General features: G+C 37.8%; 4 protein-coding genes and 1 long non-coding RNA gene across 5 annotated transcripts; 3 read left to right on the forward strand and 2 right to left on the reverse strand.

Moving 5' to 3' along the window:
- Positions 1–7: 7 nt before the first annotated feature.
- LOC132277762 (uncharacterized) lies at positions 8–1,243 on the reverse strand. The gene is made up of 3 exons (XM_059779610.1): positions 752–1,243; positions 526–637; positions 8–474 (listed from the first exon to the last, which is right to left on the reverse strand). The coding sequence occupies exons 1-3, from the start codon at positions 1,241–1,243 to the stop codon at positions 8–10; spliced, it is 1,071 nt and encodes a 356-aa protein (XP_059635593.1).
- Positions 1,244–2,130: 887 nt separating this feature from the next.
- Positions 2,131–3,173, forward strand: LOC132277763 (serpin-ZXA-like). The gene is made up of 2 exons (XM_059779611.1): positions 2,131–2,172; positions 2,382–3,173. Exons 1-2 carry the CDS (start codon positions 2,131–2,133, stop codon positions 3,171–3,173), a joined length of 834 nt encoding a protein of 277 aa, XP_059635594.1.
- A 741-nt stretch (positions 3,174–3,914) lies between these two features.
- LOC132277764 (uncharacterized) lies at positions 3,915–4,623 on the forward strand. The gene is made up of 2 exons (XM_059779612.1): positions 3,915–4,160; positions 4,294–4,623. Exons 1-2 carry the CDS (start codon positions 3,915–3,917, stop codon positions 4,621–4,623), a joined length of 576 nt encoding a protein of 191 aa, XP_059635595.1.
- Positions 4,624–16,483: 11,860 nt separating this feature from the next.
- LOC132277765 (serpin-Z10-like) lies at positions 16,484–17,861 on the forward strand. The gene is made up of 3 exons (XM_059779614.1): positions 16,484–16,495; positions 17,081–17,621; positions 17,677–17,861. The coding sequence occupies exons 1-3, from the start codon at positions 16,484–16,486 to the stop codon at positions 17,859–17,861; spliced, it is 738 nt and encodes a 245-aa protein (XP_059635597.1).
- Positions 17,862–19,400: 1,539 nt separating this feature from the next.
- Positions 19,401–22,660, reverse strand: LOC132278635 (uncharacterized). The gene is made up of 5 exons (XR_009471098.1): positions 21,728–22,660; positions 21,539–21,627; positions 21,120–21,162; positions 20,789–20,855; positions 19,401–19,674 (listed from the first exon to the last, which is right to left on the reverse strand). It is a non-coding gene; the product is annotated as an uncharacterized LOC132278635 (long non-coding RNA).
- Between the last annotated feature and the right edge of the window lie 145 nt (positions 22,661–22,805).

Genomic DNA, 22,805 nt, shown 5'->3' on the forward strand with positions numbered 1-22,805 from the left:
TGATTTCTTAGCCAATGATAGGCCAAGTATGAGAGAAAAAACATGAGTTAAAGCCATCAAGACCAGGGCTTTTATAAGGATTAATGGATAGAATGCTTTGCTGGATTTCCAAATCTGTGAGTATGTCAGTGAGTGGAGGGATGAGGTTGGCAGGAACGGATTTGGAAATAAGATTGGAAAAGGATGACATACCTGGATAGTGATTGTAGCTCTGTCCCAGCAAGTTTTGGAAGTGATTAAGGAATGTATTCTGAAGATCAATCCCCTGTAGCACCTCTCCATTGTGGTCCTCAATTGAGTTAATCTTTCTTTTGTTAACCTTTGAAGAGAAGCACTTCATAAAGTAAGCTGTGTTCTGATCCCCCACTCTTAACCAATGAACCTGAGCTTTTTGTTTGAAAAACATCTCTTCAGCCAAGCAAAGGTTAGCATACCTCTTTGCAATCTCCCTCTCATTAATTCTCAGCAAGTCATCTGTAGGGTTTTGGTCAAGTCATGTCTGACAATGTGCAAGCTCCTCTTTACATGCTGCAACCTTCAATGAGATATCACCATAGTCATTTCTATTCAGCATTTTCAATGGGTGCTTGAGAGCTCTCAATTTCTGAACCACACAAAACATTTTTGTGCCCTGGACCTGCAGCTACCAGCCTTGTTGAACAATACCAAGAAATTTGTCATTTGTAGCCCAGAAGTTGAAAAATCTAAATGGCAGGTTCTTCTATGGACTAATTAAACCAAGTTTAACCACCATTGGAGAGTGGTCAGATATGCCATGGGGGAGGAAATCAGCTGAGGATTGTGGGAACTTGCACATCCAATCATAGTTGATTAGCACTCTATCAAGTTTCTTTGAGATGTTAGCTGCTCCAAAGCTGCTATTTGTCCATGTAAAGAAAATTCCAGTGTATCTTAGGTCTTCAAGCTCATTTCTGAAAACACAATTTTTAAAATCCTCCATTCCCTGAGACCACCTTGGTGCACCACCAAAAGCTTCATTAATTCCAAGGGTAACATTAAAGTCACCCATTAGGATCCAAGGGACTCCAAGTTCATGATGCTGTTTGAGGTTCCTCCACAGAGGCAACCTCTCTGTGTGAGTATTGGCAGCATAAACCAATGATACAAGACATCTAACCTTGAGGTCATTCAACCACACAGCACAATTAAGCACTTGACTGTTCTCAGACATGACAATTAAAGACAAAACAAGAGGATTCCATAAAACCCACACTCTTCCCATTGCTGAAGAAAGGTAATTACACCTAATGTTCCAATTAGGGGCAATAATCTTATGAATTGTATCCATATTGAGTGCACTGACTTTTGTTTCTAGTATTGCAACCATGCTTAAGCTAGAATCCTTGATCAAGTTTCTCACCTCTACTTGTTTGGGGTGAGAGTTCAACCCCCTTATATTCCATGCTGCCCAATTCATTGAGAGGAGCTAGTGAGCTTGCATAACCCCCTAAACCCTTTGAGAGTAGACACATTAGACAACTTTGGCTTAATGATCTTTGGCTTCTTTCCTGTCTTGGAATGCTTACCAAGAGAAGGTTTCCGGGTTTTCAGGGCTTTATTGACAATTGGAGAGAAACTCTTGATTTTTACTTTTGATTTAGGTCAACAAAATTGCATGCAACTGTTGTTACGAAAGCACAAAAGCAAAAGTTTTTTTTTTTTTTGTTTAAAATTTTTAAAATACCCATTATATATTGTTGCCCCACTACATATTCTTGTCCCCACTGATATTTTTATACTCAAAAGAAAGTAAAATAATCTCTTTACCTACCCACATTCACGGTAACTAGAAGCCAGGTATGAGTAATCTTTGTCCAACACCTACACATGTTGGACACAACCCTCATTACATAAAATAATTAACAGTTTTTGTTTAAAAAATAATTATTAATTGTGTAATTGATTCAATTGTATAGTTCATTAAACGCATAAAAGATTTACTTTATAATTTATTAATTAGTATGATTTATGAAATTTTCATTGTGACGTTAATGAAAAATAACATTATTCTTAAAATACGTGTGATATATATAGTGTTTATTAGTCATTGTGTCTGTCTTTGCTGTGTCTGTAACTTAATTTTTTACAATTTATTGTCTCCTTATATCCATGTATATCGATCATCTCATGTCTGATGTCTGTGCATCTCATGTCTGTGCCTGCACTTCTTAGATGGCAATCAACTCTCTCTCTCATACAACCTCGACTAACGGCCATTTTTTATTATATCATCATATCAGTATATGTGCTATGTATAAATTTTGAATTTGGCAATTAGTGAAAACAAATTATATATAATAATTGTTATATATCTGTTTCTAGTAATATTTATTTATTTCCAACTACAAATTATTTGCAAGGCTGATGGAGTCAAGAATGAAGTGAACGAATGGGTTGAAAATGCAACCAAAGGCCTCATCAAGGATCTTGTGAGCTTCTTTAATCCAGATACAAGGATTGTCCTAGTAAATGCTCTCTACTTCAAAGGAATTTGGGAGAGCATATTTGATAAATCCGAGACCAAAGACAGAGATTTTCACCTACTCAATGGAGAAAAAGTTTCAGTCCCTTTTATGACCAGTGAGTATGGTGGTTCTGCTGAAGCATTTTATGGATGCTTTGATGGTTTCAAAATTGTCAAGCTCCCGTATCAAAAGGGCGAAGACGGAAGGCAATTCTCAATGTACATATTTCTTCCCATGGAGGGAGATGGTTTGCAAAAATTGATACAGCAGTTGGAGTCTAACCATTGGTTCTTGGATCAGCTTTCCAAGCTAAAACAAGTTATACTTGCTGCCTTGTATATTCCGAAATTCAAGTTCTCGTTCGAATTTGAACCTTCGGAGCCTATTCAAGAACTAGGATTGATTAGGCCTTTCTCTCCTCTTGGAGAGTTCACAGAAATGTCAAGTTGTCCGAAGAGCGAGGACTTTTGTATCTCGAGGATTATTCAAAAGTGTTATATTGAAGTCAATGAGGAAGGGACGGAGGCTGCAGCTGCTACAGAACGTGATGATATGGGTTGTTCTCTTTTCGACAATCCACCTCCGAAGCCAACCTTTGTGGCTGATCACCCTTTCATCTTCATGATCAGGGAAGAATCATCTGGGGCTGTTTTATTCACTGGAGCCGTAATCAATCCTACTCTCTAGGAACACTGATTCCCTTTCACCCTTTCATCTTCATAGAGTGTCATTACATTCATGAAAGTGAGACTCGTATGAATTTGAAGGCTGTGAAGGTCGATTTTTCATTTCGGTTTAATTAGAATGATCGTTTTACTTGTATATTACATGACTGTCGGGTGAACAGAATTGCTTCTAATAATTAAATCATGATATTCTTCAATCATGTTTATTGCTCAATTTTTTTCAGAATTACATTCGTGATTTTGTATAATTTTTTTTTTTTTTCTTTTTCTTTTATCAGTGATTTTGTATACTACTTTATATTGGAACCCAACAATTACCTAATCTATATATTTTTTTTTTTTTTTTGAGTCAGTCAGTATTATCCAAACATCAAACAGTTTTGCCAATGAAATTTTGTACAAAAAGTTGCTTTTTAAAAAGTGAAAATCATATTAAAACAGTTTTCAACCAATCACAGTGGCCAAGCACTCCTCAACAAGGATAATAAATAGCTCCAATTTGTATAGGTTCAAGCCCTACACTTCTTGAATCTAAATACTAAAGAAAATGGGGAGTGCTAATATTATTTTTCTCCCAAATCCACCAACCCAACAGTTTTAAATGATTATATCAACCCATATATATCTTGTTGCACCACACTGTATAAATGCATTGTTAAGCTCTTAGCAAACAAGATTAAGCTCGTCCTACCTCGCATTGTAGACCCTGCTCACTCTGCTTTCACAAGTGGAAGAAGAATTGATGACAACATACTCTAGCTCCCCTAGATGTGCTATAAAGGTTGATCTCAAGAAAACATTTGATTCAGTCTCATTCCTACTACTTATTGGGTTTCTAAATCAATTCATTCACTGGATTAGAGTCTGTGTCACCTCACCTTCCTGCACAGTTTCAATCAATGGTGAATACCATGGTTATTTCAAGGGTGAACAAGGACTAAGGCAGGGTGACCCTCTTTCACCATTTCTGTTTGTCTTCATAATGCAGGCATTCTCTTCTATTCTCAACAAGATGATCCAAGCCAACCCAACATTCAGATTCCATTGGACATGCAATAACCTCTCATTATCACATCTCATCTTCATAGATGACCTCCTTTTTTCACCCTATTTCTGTGCAGGTTTTCAAAAATGGTCTTGATCAATTTTGCCTCTTAGCAAGGATAAGCATCAACAATTCAAAAAGCCACATTTTATTTTCTGGTGTGAGCCCATCACTTGAAGATAACATTCTTGCCGTTCTTGGTGTTGAGAAAGGCACTCTGATCCTCATTTCAACAAGACTAAAACCTGTGGATTGCAAGATACTGATTGAAAAAGTCACCAACAGAATTAGAAATTGGACCAACAGATTTCTCTCCTTTGCAGGAAGAGTCCAGCTCATCAAATCTGTACATACTTTGCAGCATGCACATATTCTTGGCATCCAAATTCATCCTTCCAGTATTTGAATTTGGATGAACTTAATTGTATCATAGAGAAATTCCTATGGTCAAGTCAAAAACTGAAGAAAGGAGGTACCAAAGTAAAATGGTCAACTGTCTGCAAACCTATATCAGCTGGTGGACTGGGTATTCTCACCTACAGACATGGAATAAGGCTACCATCATGAAAACAATTATGGCACATTCTATCTCCTCAATGTAACTCACTATGGGCTCAATGGGTTAGAGCTCATCTCATTGGAAATAGATGCGTCTGAACACTGAAAACACCACAACCATGCTCATGGAACTGGCGTAAATTACTCCAACTCAGACATGCCACCAAGCCTTTTGTCAAGGTATATATAAATTGGTAACGGTGACAACACTCATTTCTGGCTAGACAATTGGTGCTCTCTTGGCCCTTTACAGCAACTGATCACAACAAATGAAGCCATTCTGAACACACAACTGGACCTTAATACTAATGTTAGATCCTTCATCAATGGAACATGCATCATGGTCACTCCCACCTTCAGTACTTGCCATCATCCCACAGCTGAACAACCACAACATACTTCCACTTCCCAGGCCAAACCAACTTGATTCAATCATGTGCCTACCATCACCCAACCGTAAGTTCTTCACCATGATCGAACTCACTTGGCATGGTTCAAACATGGCATCCCCAATCACAACTTTATACTCTGGGTTGCAATTCTTCACAAATTACGATCACAAGCCAGTTGCACATTGGCACACTCCAAACCTGTGCTGCCTCTGCTCTATGTACCCGGAATCCCATGATCATCTCTTCTTTCGTTGCTCCTTTGTATCACCCCCTTCTGGAACTTTTTTACAAGCACGTTGCCTATTACACTAGGCCCTCTTCTTGGAGACAGTTTATTGCTTGAGCAAGCCAAAGTTGTTTGGATAAGAGGGAACCTTTTACTTTAATTCATTTTATATTAATTAATAAATATTTTTTTATATTAATTAATAAATACTAAAACACTGAAAATTACCTATTAATTTTAATTGGTAATTTATTTTATAAATATTTTTATTTAAATTATTTTATTATTTTATATTAATGATTTGAAACATCTTGATTATGTTTCAAATCATAAAATAAATCTTTCAATTAAACAATTACTTAATTTTAATTGGTAATTTATTTTATTAATTAGAAAGATTTAGATCTATATTTATATTTAGGAAAGAGTTAGAAATAGAATAAAATAGAAAAAGTAAAGTTGTTTAACCTTGAAGAATTCCAATCATAATAAGATTTATTTTAATTGGTAACTTATAAGATTTATTTTAATTCGTAACTTATTTTATTATTTGGTAAATTATTATATTATTTTATCTATAAATAATTTGAAACATCTCGATTGAATTTCAATTAAATAATTACCTATTAAATTTTAATTGGCAATTTATTTAATAATTTCAAACATATTGATTGAATTTTAATTAAACGATTACCTATTTAAATTTAATTGGTAAGTTATTTTATTAAATAATTACATATTTTATTTTAATACGTAAATTGTTTATTTTATTTGGTAACTTATAGGATTTATTATAATTGATAACTTATTTTATTATTTGGTAAATTATTTTATTATTTTATTTATAAATGATTTGAATCATCTTGATTGAATTTCAATTAAAAAAATATCTATTTCATTTTAATTGGTAATTTAATGATTTGAAATTAGCATCTTGATTGAATTTCAATTAAACAATTATCTATTTAATTTTAATTGGTAATCTATTTTATCATTTGGTAAATTATTTTATTAAATTATTACCTATTTTATTTTAATACGTTGTAACTTGTAACTTGTTTATTTTAATTGGTAACTTATAAGATTTACTTCAATTGGTAACATATTTTATTTTTTGGTAAATTATTTTATTATTTTATCTATAAATGATTTGAAACATCTTGATTGAATTTTAATTAAAAAATTACCTATTTAATTTTAATTGATAATTTATTTAATAATTTGAAACATGTTGATTGAATTTCAATTAAACAATTACCTATTTAATTTTAATTGATGATTTATTTTAGTATTTGGTAAATTATTTTATTAATTTTAATTTTACTTAAAGAATTACTTATTTAATTTAATTTTAATTGGTAATTTTTTTTTTATTTGGTAAATTATTTTATTAAAATTCATTTTATTTATAGAAACTCTTTTACTTTAATTCATTTTATTTCAATTAATAAATATTTTTTTATATTAATAAATAAATATTTAAATACTATAAATTACCTATTTAATTTTAATTGATAAATTATTTTATTATTTGGTAATTATTTTATTAAAATTCATTTTATTTATAGAAACTCTTTTACTTTAATTCATTTTATATCAATTAATAAATATATTTGTATATTAATAAATAAATATTGAAATACCAAAATACTAAAACTCATTATACTTTTAATAATAGTATAGATATAGATATAAATATAGATTTGCTCAAAAATTGTTAACGTATTACCATATATGTATTATATTTGACTTTTTTTTAGGATTTATATTAGGCATAATTATGTATTATATGGTAATACGTTAATAAAAATAAAACACTTAAAAATCCTAATTGCTTAAGGAAATTAAACTGCTCAAAATTTAATTTTTTTTTTTTTTTTATATAAAAAGAAGAAGAAACCTAATTACTTAGGAATACTAAATGCCATAGGAAACTGTCCTACGTAATGTCGGTATACCAAAAAACAATTAAAAAAAAAAAATTAGTCCACTAATACTATTGCTAGCTTTTTAGTATTTACTTTTACGGGTCCCCTCTAAACCTCCAAAGGAAGGATTAAATAAGAAACCCAAGCTTACAATAAGTAGACTAACGCTGGAATAAAATGAAATGAAATGTTTATTCCAATCATTAATTTGTTAGGTGTACAAGAATGAACTAGAATGACTATTCCATTAGAATGAAAATTCATTCCTTAAATTACTAAATATATGGGAATGGCCATTCCATTTCATAGTAAGATTAAATATTTTTGTAATATTTCCAATAAGCCCTTCATCACATTCTAATAAGGCAAAAAAATTTTGCATGGACAAAAAAAATTCTTTTGCATTTCATTTTTCACGTTTCTTGAGTTTCCTTATTAGACGTGTTAAAGGTTTTTCGCATTCCCTCTCTTCTAAATATACCCAAGGCTGCTATTAACCAAAAGTTGCAGGACTTTCAACCAAATAGCAGGTATTAATTTCTTTATCTTCTGAGTATATCACTACTTCTTCTTCTTCTTCTTCCTCTTCTTCTTTTTTTTTTGTATCTTTATGTTGATACGTTTGTGTAATTTCTCCCTTTTTCTCTTTTCAAACATTTATATATAGAGCAATGATAAGGTAAATTAAAAATTAACAATCATTTGGAGTCAAAAATAATATTTTATTTTATTTGAAGGTTTTTATTTTTTTCAATGGCAGTATTGGACATCTTATTACATTCCATAATTCATTTTTAGAATATTAATTAGATTGATTTTACTAAAATGTAAGCCAAAAGGGTATTTTTTTTAAAAAAATCATTCAATTCCAGATTTAATTTAATTATGGTTAACCAAACAATAGAATGGAAATAATCATTTCATTACCATAACGATTTACCATAGAATGGAAATAATCATTTCATTCCATAACGATTTACCGTGTCACACCAATGAAAAGAGTAATATTCCATTACCATTCTTATTCCATTCTTGCACACCAAACGTAACCTAAACCCCTATATATAATAAACAAACCACTCCAACCAAAAGTTTACAAAACCCTAGAAGTGGTATTCACCAACAGAGAAGAGGAGAGAAGATCATGGAGTTCTGCTTAAAGCTAGCAAACCAGTTCGTGCTCAAGCAAGCCAAAAGTAGTAATGGCTTGGTCAAGAACATTGCCTGCTCTCCATTCTCATTCAACGCTATCCTCAACATGGCTGCGGCCGACGGGCGGTACCCTAGAGCAATTTCTTCACTATCTTGGTTCAGAAAGCTTGGAATATCTCAACTCTAAGACTGGGACATTAATGAGCCTCGTAGGATCTTCAGAAGGTCTTGTCCTGTCTTTTGTTAGTGGGATTTGGATGGATCAATCTTTTCCTCTCAAGCCTTCTTATCAAGATCTTGTTCAAGGTCTTTACCAGGCTCAAGCCAACACTGTTGATTTTCAACACAAAGTAAGTTAATTTCCTCCATAGCTCTCTCTATGCATATATACATACACATGTTATTACCTCTTTTTCTTAATATAGTTTGTTTTATGTCAACCGATCATCAGACATCATGTGGCCGAATTGAAGCAAATTCTAATTTCGTGCAACCGAGCCATTTGTATTCTAAATTCTATATATCATCTTCCTCTGAAAAAAAAAAAAAAAAAAAAAAAAAAAAATCCCTAAATTCTATCACCGAGTCGGTTCGTCTATCTACTCCATCAAACTCCTTCCACCCAACCGATGACAACGTGTTGTATCTGCAACTAACTTGTGGGCTTAGGGCATGCCCCTTAATATATATATACATCTTTTTTTCTTTTGATACAAACTATATTTATATATATATATATTCATGTCCATGTCTTATCTTTTTAATTTCGTTAAATTTTCGTTAATTAATTTCCTCCATAGCTCTCTCTATGCATACAAATGGTATTTCTGTTTGTTTTATGTCAACCGATCATCAGACATCATGTGGCCCAAATGAAGCAAATTCTAATTTCATCCGAGCTATTTGTATTCTAAATTCTATATATCATCTTCCTCCGAAAAAAACAAAAACCTAAATTCTATCACCGACTCGTCTATCTACTCCATCAAACTCCTTCGAACCAACCGATAACAACCTATTCTTTTTTTCTTTTTTTGGTCCGATCCTTGTACGTGTTGTATCTCCACAAGTAACTTCTTGTTCATGCCCCCTTAATACTTGTACATCTTTTTTCTTTTGATGGAAACTATATTTACCCAAAAATAAAAATTCATGTCCATGTTTTATCTTTTTAATTTCGTTAAATTTTCATGCCGCCTTATATAATGATAATAGATCCATGTTATATATATCTATATATATAGAGTGCGGATATCTTGCTCCTCATGGAGTAAGAAATTTTTATCATACTTTCTATAGTGACCATTAGATTAGATCTAATGATCACATTCCAAAGCCACCTAGTTGTTTTTCTTTTAATACAAAACTACTACCACTATTTATTATTTTCAAAGTTTTTATCTCTTTTCTTTTAATGCAAAACCATTATCACTCTTCACTTCTGGAAATCACATCTCACCACTAATAGGATTTTGTTTTCTTTGAAAAAAAAGAATTTTAAGTGTTAGAAAATTATTGTATACCTCCCTAAATGCATGTATTTTTTTTAAAGGTAAATAAATTTTATAAAACCAAGAGAATTACAAGCTAGGAAGTTAGCCTAGTGTCACGGACTTGAACCTTTTCAAGCTCCCGTGCGGCCTTAGACACTTTCAAGCCCCCTTGAAGCGCTAAGTCAGCCTACCCGAGTGTGCTAGCTTAGTGAAGACTAAGGCTAGACAAGTGTTTTGCTTACTTGGGTGTGTAGGAAGAGGTTAGGCAAGTGAGCAAGAGAGTTTGGGAATGTATAGAACTTGTATTACTTGAGAGGAGAGATTACAACTTGGTTGCTTGGTGAGGAGCAAATGAACTCCCACCTCCTATTTATAGGCCTTTGGCCTTACAAGAACATTCTAGATGTGTACAAATGTGTGGCCTAGATTTAGTATCTAGAATCCTCCAGAAATATCTACACAACTCTAGAACTATCTACTATGTACAAGACAAGTCTAGAGAATTCTAGAGAATTCTATAGAACTCTAGACAAGTCTAGAGAAGGCTAGACAACTCCACACTAATCTAGAGAATTCCGGAAAGTTCCATACTTGTGTAGAGAAGTCTAGAAAGCTCCAATCCATGCAGGCTCCATGTCATCGTCTGCTGGGCGTCTGCGTGGCGCCTGCGTGGCATAGCCTCTTGGTAGCGGGGTGTGACATTCTCCCCCACCTAAGCTCGCGACGCCCTCGTCGCGTCTTCTTGCTTGAACCGCTGGATATGCTCTGCGAACTGCCATAGTGTGTCCTCATGCTCCCAGCTCGCCTCGCTATCTGGCAGGTTCTTCCACTTCACTAAATACTCTGTATATTTGGGCACACCTCTCCTGCTCATCACACGATCTGCAAGGATGCAATCAACTTCCTTGTCAAAGGATGTGACAACGGCCGTGGGTGCCCTATGCGATATGCCCCGAGTAAGGTCTTCCGTGTCTTCATGATAAGGCTTGAGCATGCTGACATGGAAGACTGGATGTATCTTCAACTTGGGTGGAAGCTCCACCATGTAGGAGACCTTGCCCACCCGCTTGACGATAGGGAACGGGCCCTCGTACCTCCTTACTAGCCCCTTATGCACGCTTCGAAAGGACTTAAACTGTTGGGGTAGTAGCTTAACCATCACCTGGTCTCCCACTATGTACTCCACCCGCCTGCGCTTGGTGTCGGCCCACTTCTTCATCTTCTTTGCCGCCTTGTCAAGGTATGCCCTAGCCAAGTCGGACTGCTCATGCCACCTCTTGGCAAATTTGTAGGCCGCCGGACTCTTACCATCGCAAGTCGAAGCAATGGCGTTGGGTGTCATAGGCTGCCGTCCGGTAACAACCTCAAATGGACTGTGATTGGTAGCCTCACTCCGCTGCAAGTTGTAAGAAAACTGTGCCACTCCAAGGAGTTTGGCCCAATCTCGCTGGTTGGCACTCACATAGTGCCTTAAATAAAGCTCCAGAAGAGCGTTGATGCGCTCCGTCTGCCCATCTGATTGGGGGTGGAAACTCGTAGAGAAGTTGAGATCCGTCCCCATCTTCTTGAAGAGTCCCGTCCAAAATCTACCCGTGAAACGCGGGTCTCTATCACTGACAATATTCTGCGGAACTCCCCAAAGCTTGACCACATGGTCAACAAATAACTCTGCTGCCCTCTCTGCTGTGCAGTCTGCTGGTGCGGGTATGAAGGTGGCATACTTGCTGAACCGATCTACCACCACTATAATGCTCCCACAACCTTCTGACTTGGGCAAGCAAGTAATGAAATCCATAGAGACACTTTCCCATGGTCTCTCTGGAATAGGCAATGGCTCCAATAGGCCTGCAGGATGCTGTTGCTCAATCTTGTCTTGTTGGCACACAAGGCAAGTCCTCACATATGTCTCCACATCATCACGCATCCGAGGCCAATAGTAAGAATCTTCTAGGAGTGCTAGTGTGCGTCGCATACCTGGGTGACCAGCCCATTTGGTGTCATGGCACTCCCGTATCAACTCCTTTCGCAAGTTGCCCCACCTGGGCACAAATAGTCGGTCCCCTGTAGTGAGAAGTAAATCATCCCTTAGCCAAAAGCGCCGAGTCTTCCCTTCCTTAGCCAGCTGAATAAGGCTTTTGGCTAAAGGGTCATGCTGTAACCCCTCTTTGATTCGCTCCACAAGAGAGTGTTGGGGCCGACTGATAGCTGCGAGCTCGGCCTTGCGACTAAGTGCGTCCGCCACAACATTGGCCTTGCCCGGCTTATATTCGAAGTGGTAAGTGAACTCCGCTAAGAAGTCCTGCCAACGAGCTTGCTTGGGGCTAAGCTTCTTCTGTGTCTGGAAGTAGCTGGTGGCAACATTATCTGTCTTGATCACAAATTGTGCCCCGAGCAAGTAGTGCCTCCAAGTACGTAGGCAATGGATGACCGCCGTCATTTCTTTCTCTTGCACAGTATAGCGCCGCTCAGTGTCATTAAGCTTGCGGCTCTCATAGGCTATGGGGTGTTCTTCCTGCATCAACACACCCCCAATAGCGAAGTCTGATGCATCCGTGTGCACCTCATATGGCTTGGAGTGGTCGGGCAAGCTAAGTACCGGCTCCTCCGTAACTGCCCTCTTCAAGTCATCAAATGCCCCCTGGCACGACTCTGTCCAACTCCAAGCACGCGCCTTCTTGAGAAGGTCTGTCAATGGGGCTGCTCTCGCCGAGTAACCCTTGATAAAGCGGCGGTAGTAGTTGACAAGCCCCAGGAATGAGCGTAGCTCTGTCACCTTAGTGGGCGGCTCCCACTCTTGAATGGCCCTCACCTTTGCCTCATCCATCATCAACTTGCCATCCCGTATCTTATGCCCTAGGAACAACACCTCCTCTTGGGCAAATGAGCATTTCTCCATCTTCACATATAGGTCGTTCTCCCGTAGGACTTGGAAGACCGCCCTCAAGTGCTGCACGTGCTCCTCTAGAGTGGTGCTATACACAACAATATCATCCAAGTACACCACCACAAAGCGATCCAAGTAGGGATGGAAGAGCTTGTTCATCAAAGTACAAAAAGTAGCAGGTGCATTGGTGAGGCCAAACGGCATAACAAGAAACTCATAGGAGCCATACCTCGTTACACACGTAGTCTTAGGCTCATCCCCGTCCGCTATCCGCACCTGGTAGTACCCCGAGCGCAAGTCAAGCTTAGTGAAGTAGCGTGCTCCACCAAGCTGATCAAAGAGATCGGCAATGAGAGGAATGGGGTACTTGTTTTTGATAGTCACCTTGTTGAGCGCCCGGTAGTCGATGCACATGCGCAAGGACCCGTCCTTCTTCCTCTGGAACAACACCGGTGCGCCATATGGGGCCTTTGATGGTCGAATATAGCCCGCATCTAACAGTTCCTTAAGTTGCCTCCGCAACTCCTCCAACTCTGGGGGTGCCATCCGATAGGGCACCAAAGCAGGGGGTTTAGAACCCGATTCCAGCTCAATCTTATGATCCACCTCCCTCCTAGGTGGAAGCTTCTTGGGCAGCTCTTTAGGCATCACGTCCGTGTACTCGTCTAGCACGGCTCGTATCTCCTTAGGCACCTCTTCTTGTGGGGAAGGGACTAGCTCATCTTCGGGTGTCTCCAGTAACGTAGCAAGGTAGCTAGTCTCTCCCTTCTTGAAGCCCTTCTTGAACTGCATAGCTGACAAAGCTTGGGCTTCCAACTTGGCGCCTCGCTCCACTGGCACCATGCATGCTGTGTTGCCTTCCATAATACACATAGTGTTAGCAAAAGGGATGGGGAAAGCTCTCACCTTGTCTAAGAACTCCAACCCAAGGACTAGTTTGAAGTCGTCCATGGGTACCACCGATAGATCTATGTGGCCACCCCACTCGCCAATGCATGCTTGGACGCCGTGTGCCATGCCATGTATAGCCTTTGCCGCCGAGTTAACTGCCTTCATGGAGCCCCCTTCTTTGCTATATTTAAGGCCCAACCTCTTGGCCTCGTCAAGGCTCACAAAGTTGTGGGATGCACCCGTGTCCACCAAAGCACGTGTGGGTGTCCCATTAATGCTCGCCTCCACGAACATTAGCCCTTTAGCCGCCGCCTTAGGGACTTCAGTTTTAGCCTTAATGGCATTAAGGATTTGCAATGAACCCATCTGCGCCTCCTCCTGTTGTTGCTCTTCATAACGGCTCGTCATGGCATTGAGGGTCTTCCGCTTTGGGCAATCTCGTATCCAATGTGGTCCATCACATATGAAGCAAGAACCCTTAGGCTTGGGTGCTCCTTCCTTGTTCTCCCTTCCCTCTTTGCCTCCATGGCCACCACCTGGCTTACGGGACCAATCCTTGTGGGGTGCAGCGCCCTTGTCTCCCCCACCTTTGCCGGCATACCTCCCCTTGTCTTTGTCTTTTGGCTTGGACGAGGGTTCCTTCTTGGAGCTGAAATCAATAAAGGACTCCGCCTCTGCAATAGCTGTGGCAAGGTCTTGCACGTTGCGCCGCCTCAACTCTGTCTTAGCCCACAACTGCAATCCATCCATGAAGAAGAAAAGAGAGTCCTTGTCGGATAGATCCGGGATCTCAAGAGTCAAGTTAGTGAATTCCTTCACATAGTCCCGAATCGACCCAACCTGTTTTAGCCTTCGGAGTCTGCCCCTAGCTTCATCCTCGGCATTCTCAGGATAGAAATGCTTCTTAATTTCCCTAGTGAAATCAGCCCAAGTATCAATAGAGACCGTACCTTTGCCTATGTCACCATACTTTTTCCTCCACCATAGCATGGCATGGTCGGTGAGGTAGTGGGTCGCCGTGCGTATCTTGATGGTCTCATCGGTCATGCCCGTAGCCTCAAAGTATTGCTCCATGCTGAAGAGGAAGTTCTCCAACTCCCTCGCTACCCGGTTCCCACCATAGCACTTAGGCTTGGGAATATCAACCCGGGGTGCTACTACCCCCGTAGTAGCTGTGCCGGACGCCACCGCCCGTTTGCACAATGTCCAGTCCGCTTGCATTTCCTCCACTTGCTCGCGGAAAGTGCCAAGCTCCTGATCAACATAGCCACGTAGGGTGGCAAACTCCCCCAACATAAGTTCTCGAAGTGCTTGGAGCTCCTGCCGAAAGTCACCACTTAGGGCATTGAGTGACCCTTTGACAGCATTTTGGACCTCAACGTCCTCCGACTCCAGCCCATCCATGCGCTGGTGAGCATCCTCAAGCTGCTCCAACACGTTGGCTATGGACCCCTCCATGTTTGCCATCCGTGCCTCTAAGCCCGCCATGATGTCCTTCGACCTAGCCCTTGTCCTCACTCCGCCGGGAGGGGGATTTGCTTCCCTTCCACGTAGAGTCTCCTCTTGGGCACCAGTCACGTCTGATAGCTCCGCCATAGCTTCCTCCACACAAGGTGTGACGCCTCACGACCTTAGCTCTGATACCAACTGTCACGGACTTGAACCTTTTCAAGCTCCCGTGCGGCCTTAGACACTTTCAAGCCCCCTTGAAGCGCTAAGTCAGCCTACCCGAGTGTGCTAGCTTAGTGAAGACTAAGGCTAGACAAGTGTTTTGCTTACTTGGGTGTGTAGGAAGAGGTTAGGCAAGTGAGCAAGAGAGTTTGGGAATGTATAGAACTTGTATTACTTGAGAGGAGAGATTACAACTTGGTTGCTTGGTGAGGAGCAAATGAACTCCCACCTCCTATTTATAGGCCTTTGGCCTTACAAGAACATTCTATATGTGTACAAATGTGTGGCCTAGATTTAGTATCTAGAATCCTCCAGAAATATCTACACAACTCTAGAACTATCTACTATGTACAAGACAAGTCTAGAGAATTCTAGAGAATTCTATAGAACTCTAGACAAGTCTAGAGAAGGCTAGACAACTCCACACTAATCTAGAGAATTCCGGAAAGTTCCATACTTGTGTAGAGAAGTCTAGAAAGCTCCAATCCATGCAGGCTCCATGTCATCGTCTGCTGGGCGTCTGCGTGGCGCCTGCGTGGCATAGCCTCTTGGTAGCGGGGTGTGACACTAGGCCAACCAAACATTACAAGCCCAAAGTATAAGGTCTCCACAAAGTTGCCCAAAGCTGGACACAACACAAAGCAGTGAACATGGAGATTGATTCTCGCCCTTCAAGATTTAGTTCTTGTCAGTAGGCTTTGCCGATGGTCGGATAACAGAAGCTGGGAGTTCTCATTCTTCAATAATACGCCTGGAGCTTAGGGAATCTGTGAGTTGAGATGACAATAGCTTTTGTCTAATTGTGTCTAATACTTGTTGCAAAAGTGCATTTTGGGACAAGAAATTCTTCTTGAAAATTCTCCTATTACGCTCCATCCGTATGTTGTAAACAAGTGAGCTCAAAGCAATCTTTGCCACTGAATTGCTATAGAACCCGTTGTTGTTACGCCAGTGATGAGAAGTCCAAGTGACGAGATTTTGCCAAGAGTTAGGATGGATATGGATACCACACCTTGACTGAATAAATGACCATATGGGCTTTGTGTAGTCACATTGGAAGAAAATATGGTCATGGGACTCCAAGTGAGAATTGCATAGAGAACAAATTGTGGCATTGATGTGGGACGTGCATCTTCGATTCAGTGTAGGTAATTTCTGTTGTATGGCCACCCATAGGGTAAATGAGTATTTAGGTAATGCATGTTAGTTAAAAGTTAGAAATTCAATTTATCTTTCTTTGACATTTTGTCACAAATTGTCTCATCTTCCTTATTAAATTTTTTATTTTTATTTTTTTTTTTTTATTTATATATATATATATATATTTATGGAGGAAAATATATAGGTGGGTTTGAAATGTGACCATTAGATCTAATCTAATGGTCACTATAGAAAGTGCAGAAAAAATGATTTATATATATATATATGATAAATGGTTTTTTTTTTTTTTTTTTTTTTTTTTTTTTTTTTTTTTTTTTTTTTTTTAAATCACCAACTGCACAAAACCAAGGGGTTCATATGAAAAGTTATAAATAAAACGGAGATGATTGGTATATATAAATTTGAAAATTTGCATTTAGTGACAACAAATTATGTATGATAATTGTTACCTGATTCTAGTAATGTTTATTTCCAACTACATTTTTATTTAATTTTTATTTTTGCCAGGCAGATGAAGTTAAGGATGAGATTAATACATGGGCAGAAAATGAAACCAAAGGCCTCATCAAGGATCTTGTGAGCCATCTTAGTAGTGATTTAAGGATTGTCCTAGCAAATGCGCTCTACTTCAAAGGAAGTTGGGAGAGGAAGTTTGATGTATCCCGGACGAGAAACAGAGATTTTCACCTACTCAATGGTGAAAAAGTTTCAGTCCCTTTTATGACCTCTGCGTATTCCCAATATTTTGGATCCTTTGATGGTTTCAAACTTGTCAAGATCCCGTATCAAGAGGGCGAAGATGGAAGGCAATTCTCAATGTACATATATCTTCCGAATGAGAGAGATGGGTTGCAAAATTTGGTACAAGAATTGGAGTCTAATCATTGGTTCTTGCATAATCTGTCCAACCTAAGATTAGTTCAACTTAGTCCATTCTTGATTCCAAAATTTAAGTTCACGTATGATTTTGATTCTGAAGCCATCATCAAAAGTTTGGGACTGACGAGGCCTTTCGAACCTCGTGGAGAGCTCACAGAAATATCAAGTGGTTCGTATAACAAGTTACTTTATTTCTCAAAAGATTATTCAGAAATGTTATATAGAAGTGAACGAGGAAGGAATGGAGGCTGCGGCTGCTACCATGATGGGATTGTGTGGATGTTCTCGTTATAGTGTGCCACCTCCAAAGCCAACCTTTGTGGCTGATCATCCTTTCGTCTTCATGATTATGGAAGAAACATCTGGGGCTGTGTTATTCACTGGAGCTGTAATCAATCCTCTCCCGTAAAATGGAACGATTTCAGAGTTTAATTTATAAATAAATGTAGCTAAAGTGATGCTATGCTTTGTTTGAGAATTTGGCACGGTTTTTTATAATCGATTGACTATAGTTGCTATTATATAATTTGGCTGATAATGTTACATTATTACTCTTTGAATTATGATTCAATTTAATGGACGAAACTAACCATTTCCACTACCCTGCAAACCCAAGAGCATCAAACACACAACTTCAATTCTTTTTCTCGACAATGAGATTTGATTTCAGTTACAAATAGTTGCTTGAAAGATGGTATTTATTTTCCTAGTATGAGGACCTATACTTAATGTTGGAAATTAAAAGGAGGACAACCAACTTTGCTCTTTTTTAGAAGCCAAAAAAGACGGAAAGATATATATTATTTCTGAAAACAAAGATTCCAAATCACCACACTATACTGTGGTCATTCGATCCCCACTTTCTTAGAACATGCTGAAAGATAAACATAAAAATAAGAACTATCTCCACTTCCTATTCTGCAGTTAACAACCAAACACTAAACCCACTAAAGTAGGACACTAAAAACATGGGTGAATTAACTACACCAAGGATGGATTTGCATCATCAATTTTCATCACTCCCCCTTGATGCAAAAACTGGAAACACCGAGAGAAGATCTAAATTTAACAAATTTCAGATAAGAGAGTGTTTTGGTGAATCCATCTGCAACTTGATCATTGGTTTGAACAATACTTCATCATAATTATTCCTTCCGCAACAACATTCCGAATGAAATGATGACAGATTTCAATGTGCTTTGTTCTTCCATGAAAAACTGGATTCTTTGTCATTGCAATTGTAGCTTGGTTATCACAATAGATCTCTGTCTCCTCTCTCTGACATTAATGTAAGTCTTCCAAATTCTTCGCATCCAAATAGCTTGACAAACAGCTAATGAAGCTGCATAATACTCAGCTTCTGAAGATAATAATGCAACTGTTGCTTGTTTCTTTGAAACCCAAGACACAGCTCCCGAACCAAGATTGAAGATAAAACCACTTGTGCTTTTCCTGTCATCTGTAAAACTAGCACAATCACTGTCACTAAAACCAAAAAATTATAAATTAGGAACTGGTTTATACCAAATCCCAAAATTACTTGTTGCCCAAACATAGCGAAGAATCCGTTTTGCTGCTCCAAGATGATGTTCAGAAAGATTATGCATATATACTACAAGAAAAATGACTTTTTACGATGGTGGAAAAGGCTTTCTACCACGGTGCAAAACCGTGGTAGAAAGTCTATTTTCAACCACGATTCCGCACCGTGGTAGAAAGTCTATTTTCTACCACAGCGCAAAACCGTGGTAGAAAGTATTTTTTCTACCACGATGCAGAACCGTGGTAGAAAAAAAAAGTCTTTTTACCACGGTGCAGAACCGTGGTAAAAAGTGTTATATAATTTTTTTTTTAAAATAGTGTAAAGCCCCCATGAGGCCTTTTTTTACCCTACTACTAGCTTTGCAAAGACCCCATAAGCAAATCCTATAAATAAAAAATAACATCATAACCAAAATAACTTGGCCAATAACATCATATATATATATAACCAATTCCAAATCATGGTTTTATACAAGAATATATACAAATTTCAAAGAAGTACATGATCCACATCTTATATCTTTACTTAACTAAAATGAAACAAAAATTCTTCATATCTTCTTGCTTTGTTTTAGTCTCTCTCGTCCATATATGCAACTTCTTGATCATGAGCCATACAAAAAATATAACGGCAACAAAAACAGTAACGGGAACCGCAATCCCGCAATCCTAGCTTTGACCTACAAAATGTAATAGTTGAAGTAAGAGAATGTAAAGCAAGTTGTAAAGTTGCCAAAATTATACCAAACAAAGTAAGCATTATACACAGATGAGAGAGGGAATTTCTCTATGGCCATCTCAAAAAGGCATGGATGGTGGTGGTCAAAAAAGAAGAAGAAACAGAAGAATGTTTGCACAATAGAGACTTCAAACCATTTGCTTAATTACACATGGATGGGGCCTGAAAGATACATTTTTGCTAGGGTTGGGAGGCTGAGAATAATCCTATCTCTTTTTTTATGTACAAGTCTCTGAATTTTTTGAACCATCCTTACCTTGATGCATTGGACTAAGCATATTGGTAATTCTAGCAATTTAGTATAAAATCTTCAATTTGGGACCATATTAGCTATCTCTCATATCTCTTATCACTTAACATTTAAAGAAATCCAAGAAAAGTTGGGATCATTAATTTCATTGAAAATCTTTGTTGAAGAATACTAAAATCTAGAATTAAAGGACAGCTGGTACTTGGATTCCAAGTGACCACTCACCCATTAAGTTTTTGACTAGGATTCATGAGACTATTTTCAAGAGAAGGAAATCTTTTTTCAGGAAAATATTGTCAATGTACTGAAAGTTAGCCTACATTTGGTGACAAGTTCCTACATTTGGTGACAAGTTCTAGAATTAAGTTTTTGTACTACATTTGGTGACAAGTTCCTAATTTGCCACTTGTTCTAGATGAAGTGAAGCTTCAGTTCTTGGTTATAGTTTGTTCATTTAACTCATAATCTCATGCTCCTAATATTTTGTTATTAAGTAATAAGGAATAAATAAATCTCTTGAAAATACAAATTCTTACCCCTAAAGGACAGTCCTAGATGCAGACGTGTTATATAGCATGCTAATGCAATAATTCATATCTAGAACTACCTTTAAACATGTAAGTATGTCAAAGGATTCAAAAAGGTAAGATATTGTGCTCCATCAGGACCACCACTGACAGATTATTTTCAGATTCATTGATTTTATATGGAAACATGTGAGGAGTGAAAAATGCCTCATGACAATTTTACATGTTGGAAAAAATAGCATATATATATATGTAAGAACTATGTTAAAAGTTAATACCATAATTTTTGTTCATTGTGCTCAGTCAACAACTGAATCTAGCATCAACGAACAGCTAGAGGATCTCCTACAATAGCATGATAAGAATTATACATGAAATGAGAAAGAAAAACAAGCAAAATTGAGTGATACATACATCTTTGTTTCTTGTTGCAAAAATGATCGATGCAATTGCACCAAGTCCACCTAGATACTTAAAATATATTTTGCACATGAAGTACGTATATTATTTATAGATATTGCTCGTAAATTTTTAGCAGGTCTCAACTTGCTAGATCCAAGTGATAATCACTTAAAAAAAAAAAAAAAGGAGGAACAACCAAGGAATTACCTTTGATAAATGGCATCTTTGTTTCTTGGTGAGAAGATACACACTGTCATAAAAGAAATAAGACAATATGAAAAAAGACAGAAAAGCAGTTAGATTTCAGATTGACAGATAGTAAAAACCATCTATGTGAAAACAGAATGCAAAAGTATCATGATAATCTGAAATAATAGGACATGTTCCTATAAAATTATACAATATGATTTTATCTTGATGCATAGTTTAGATCTCTATTACTCCCGAACAGAACACAAACTTGGGCATTTAAAATATTTAATGGTAAACAAATATGGGATTCAGAATAGAAAATGAATGGAAACAATTATAGAAATTATCTCAAAGCATCATAACTAAGCTACTAAAATCCCTAACAATTGGATGACAAGTTGAAGATGATGATATGAAATGCCTATAGTCCAGACCCTTTTTTCTTCCTTCATTTCCCCTATGTTTTTCTCTTCTTCCTCGAGACCACGAGCAACAACAATGTCCTCTTCCTTTTCCTCACAACCTGCAACCAAATAAAATTAATGAATCTAAGCAAATTATTTTTTCTTCATAAAAAATCCTCTTCATTTCATTACAAATAATAATTTATACCAAACACTTACCGGTAACTCGTAATTGCTCCTTTGTTTCTTCGAATTTTGGCCGACGAAGCTTACCCTACAACGCGATTTGGCCGAAAGCTCCAAGATAACTTGTAATTGCTCCTTTGTCTATTCGAATTTGGGTCGGCGAAGCTTTCCCTACAACGAGAGTTGGCCGAAATCTCCAAGATCGAACAAAAGCAACCACGAAGAGAAGTGCGAATCAGAGTCAAAAACCCTCTGCAAAATGCAACATAACCAAAACTACAAAATCCCCAAATCGAAGAACGAATCAACCAATGACCAGATCCGAACCCATGGGTAGAATGGAACTTTCTGATGCGCTAAATGGAGAGGTACGTCGCTAAAAATTGTGGTTTTACCGTTGAATTCGTTGTTCCGATCAGTTGCTGATTTGATGGCGGCTAAAATTGTATGATATGGCTAGGGTGTAAAGATGAAAGATTATGGGCAAAGGTTGAACTAAGGCAGAACAGAATATGGACCTGATATGAGGAATGTTTACAGTCAAGAGAGAGATTAGGGTTTGAGTAGGCAGTCAAAATATATATATACGTGTGTGTGTGTGTATATATATATATATTGCAGAGAGAGGGGCTTGAGAGTTGAGAGACAGCGGGCCAGTGGCTGAAGCTTGCCAATGGCGAACTCGAACTGGAACAGCGGGCGATGGAAACTGAAGGATATGGGTGTTGATTTTTTGAACAATCTGAAATGATATGCCGATATGGGTTTTGATATAGGTAATAGGTTTTGAAATTTTGATTCTTGCAGACAGATAGATAAACTGAATTATATGGGTTTGATTCTTGTAGATTTTGTAGTTTGCAGTTGCAGGGACAGAGATAGGACAAGTTCAGAGTTGAGAACGAGACTGGAGATAGAGGCGATTGGGGATGCCGAGGCTGAAATGATTTGCCCTAAAATTGAAGGCTGAAATTTTGTTTTTAAGAAACTAGCGGGAATAAGACCCACTTATAGAATTTCACTTTCGACCATGGTGCAACCACCGTGGTAGAATAAATTACTAAGACAGTTTTTCTTTAACCATGGTAGAAAAAGAGGTAAGAGGTAAAAT

The sequence above is a fragment of the Cornus florida genome, unplaced genomic scaffold, assembly GCF_030987335.1.
Source record: "Cornus florida cultivar Cherokee Brave unplaced genomic scaffold, ASM3098733v1 CherokeeBrave_3.0.0_Hap2_Chr10, whole genome shotgun sequence".
In the NCBI taxonomy this organism is placed as follows: Eukaryota; Viridiplantae; Streptophyta; class Magnoliopsida; order Cornales; family Cornaceae; genus Cornus; species Cornus florida.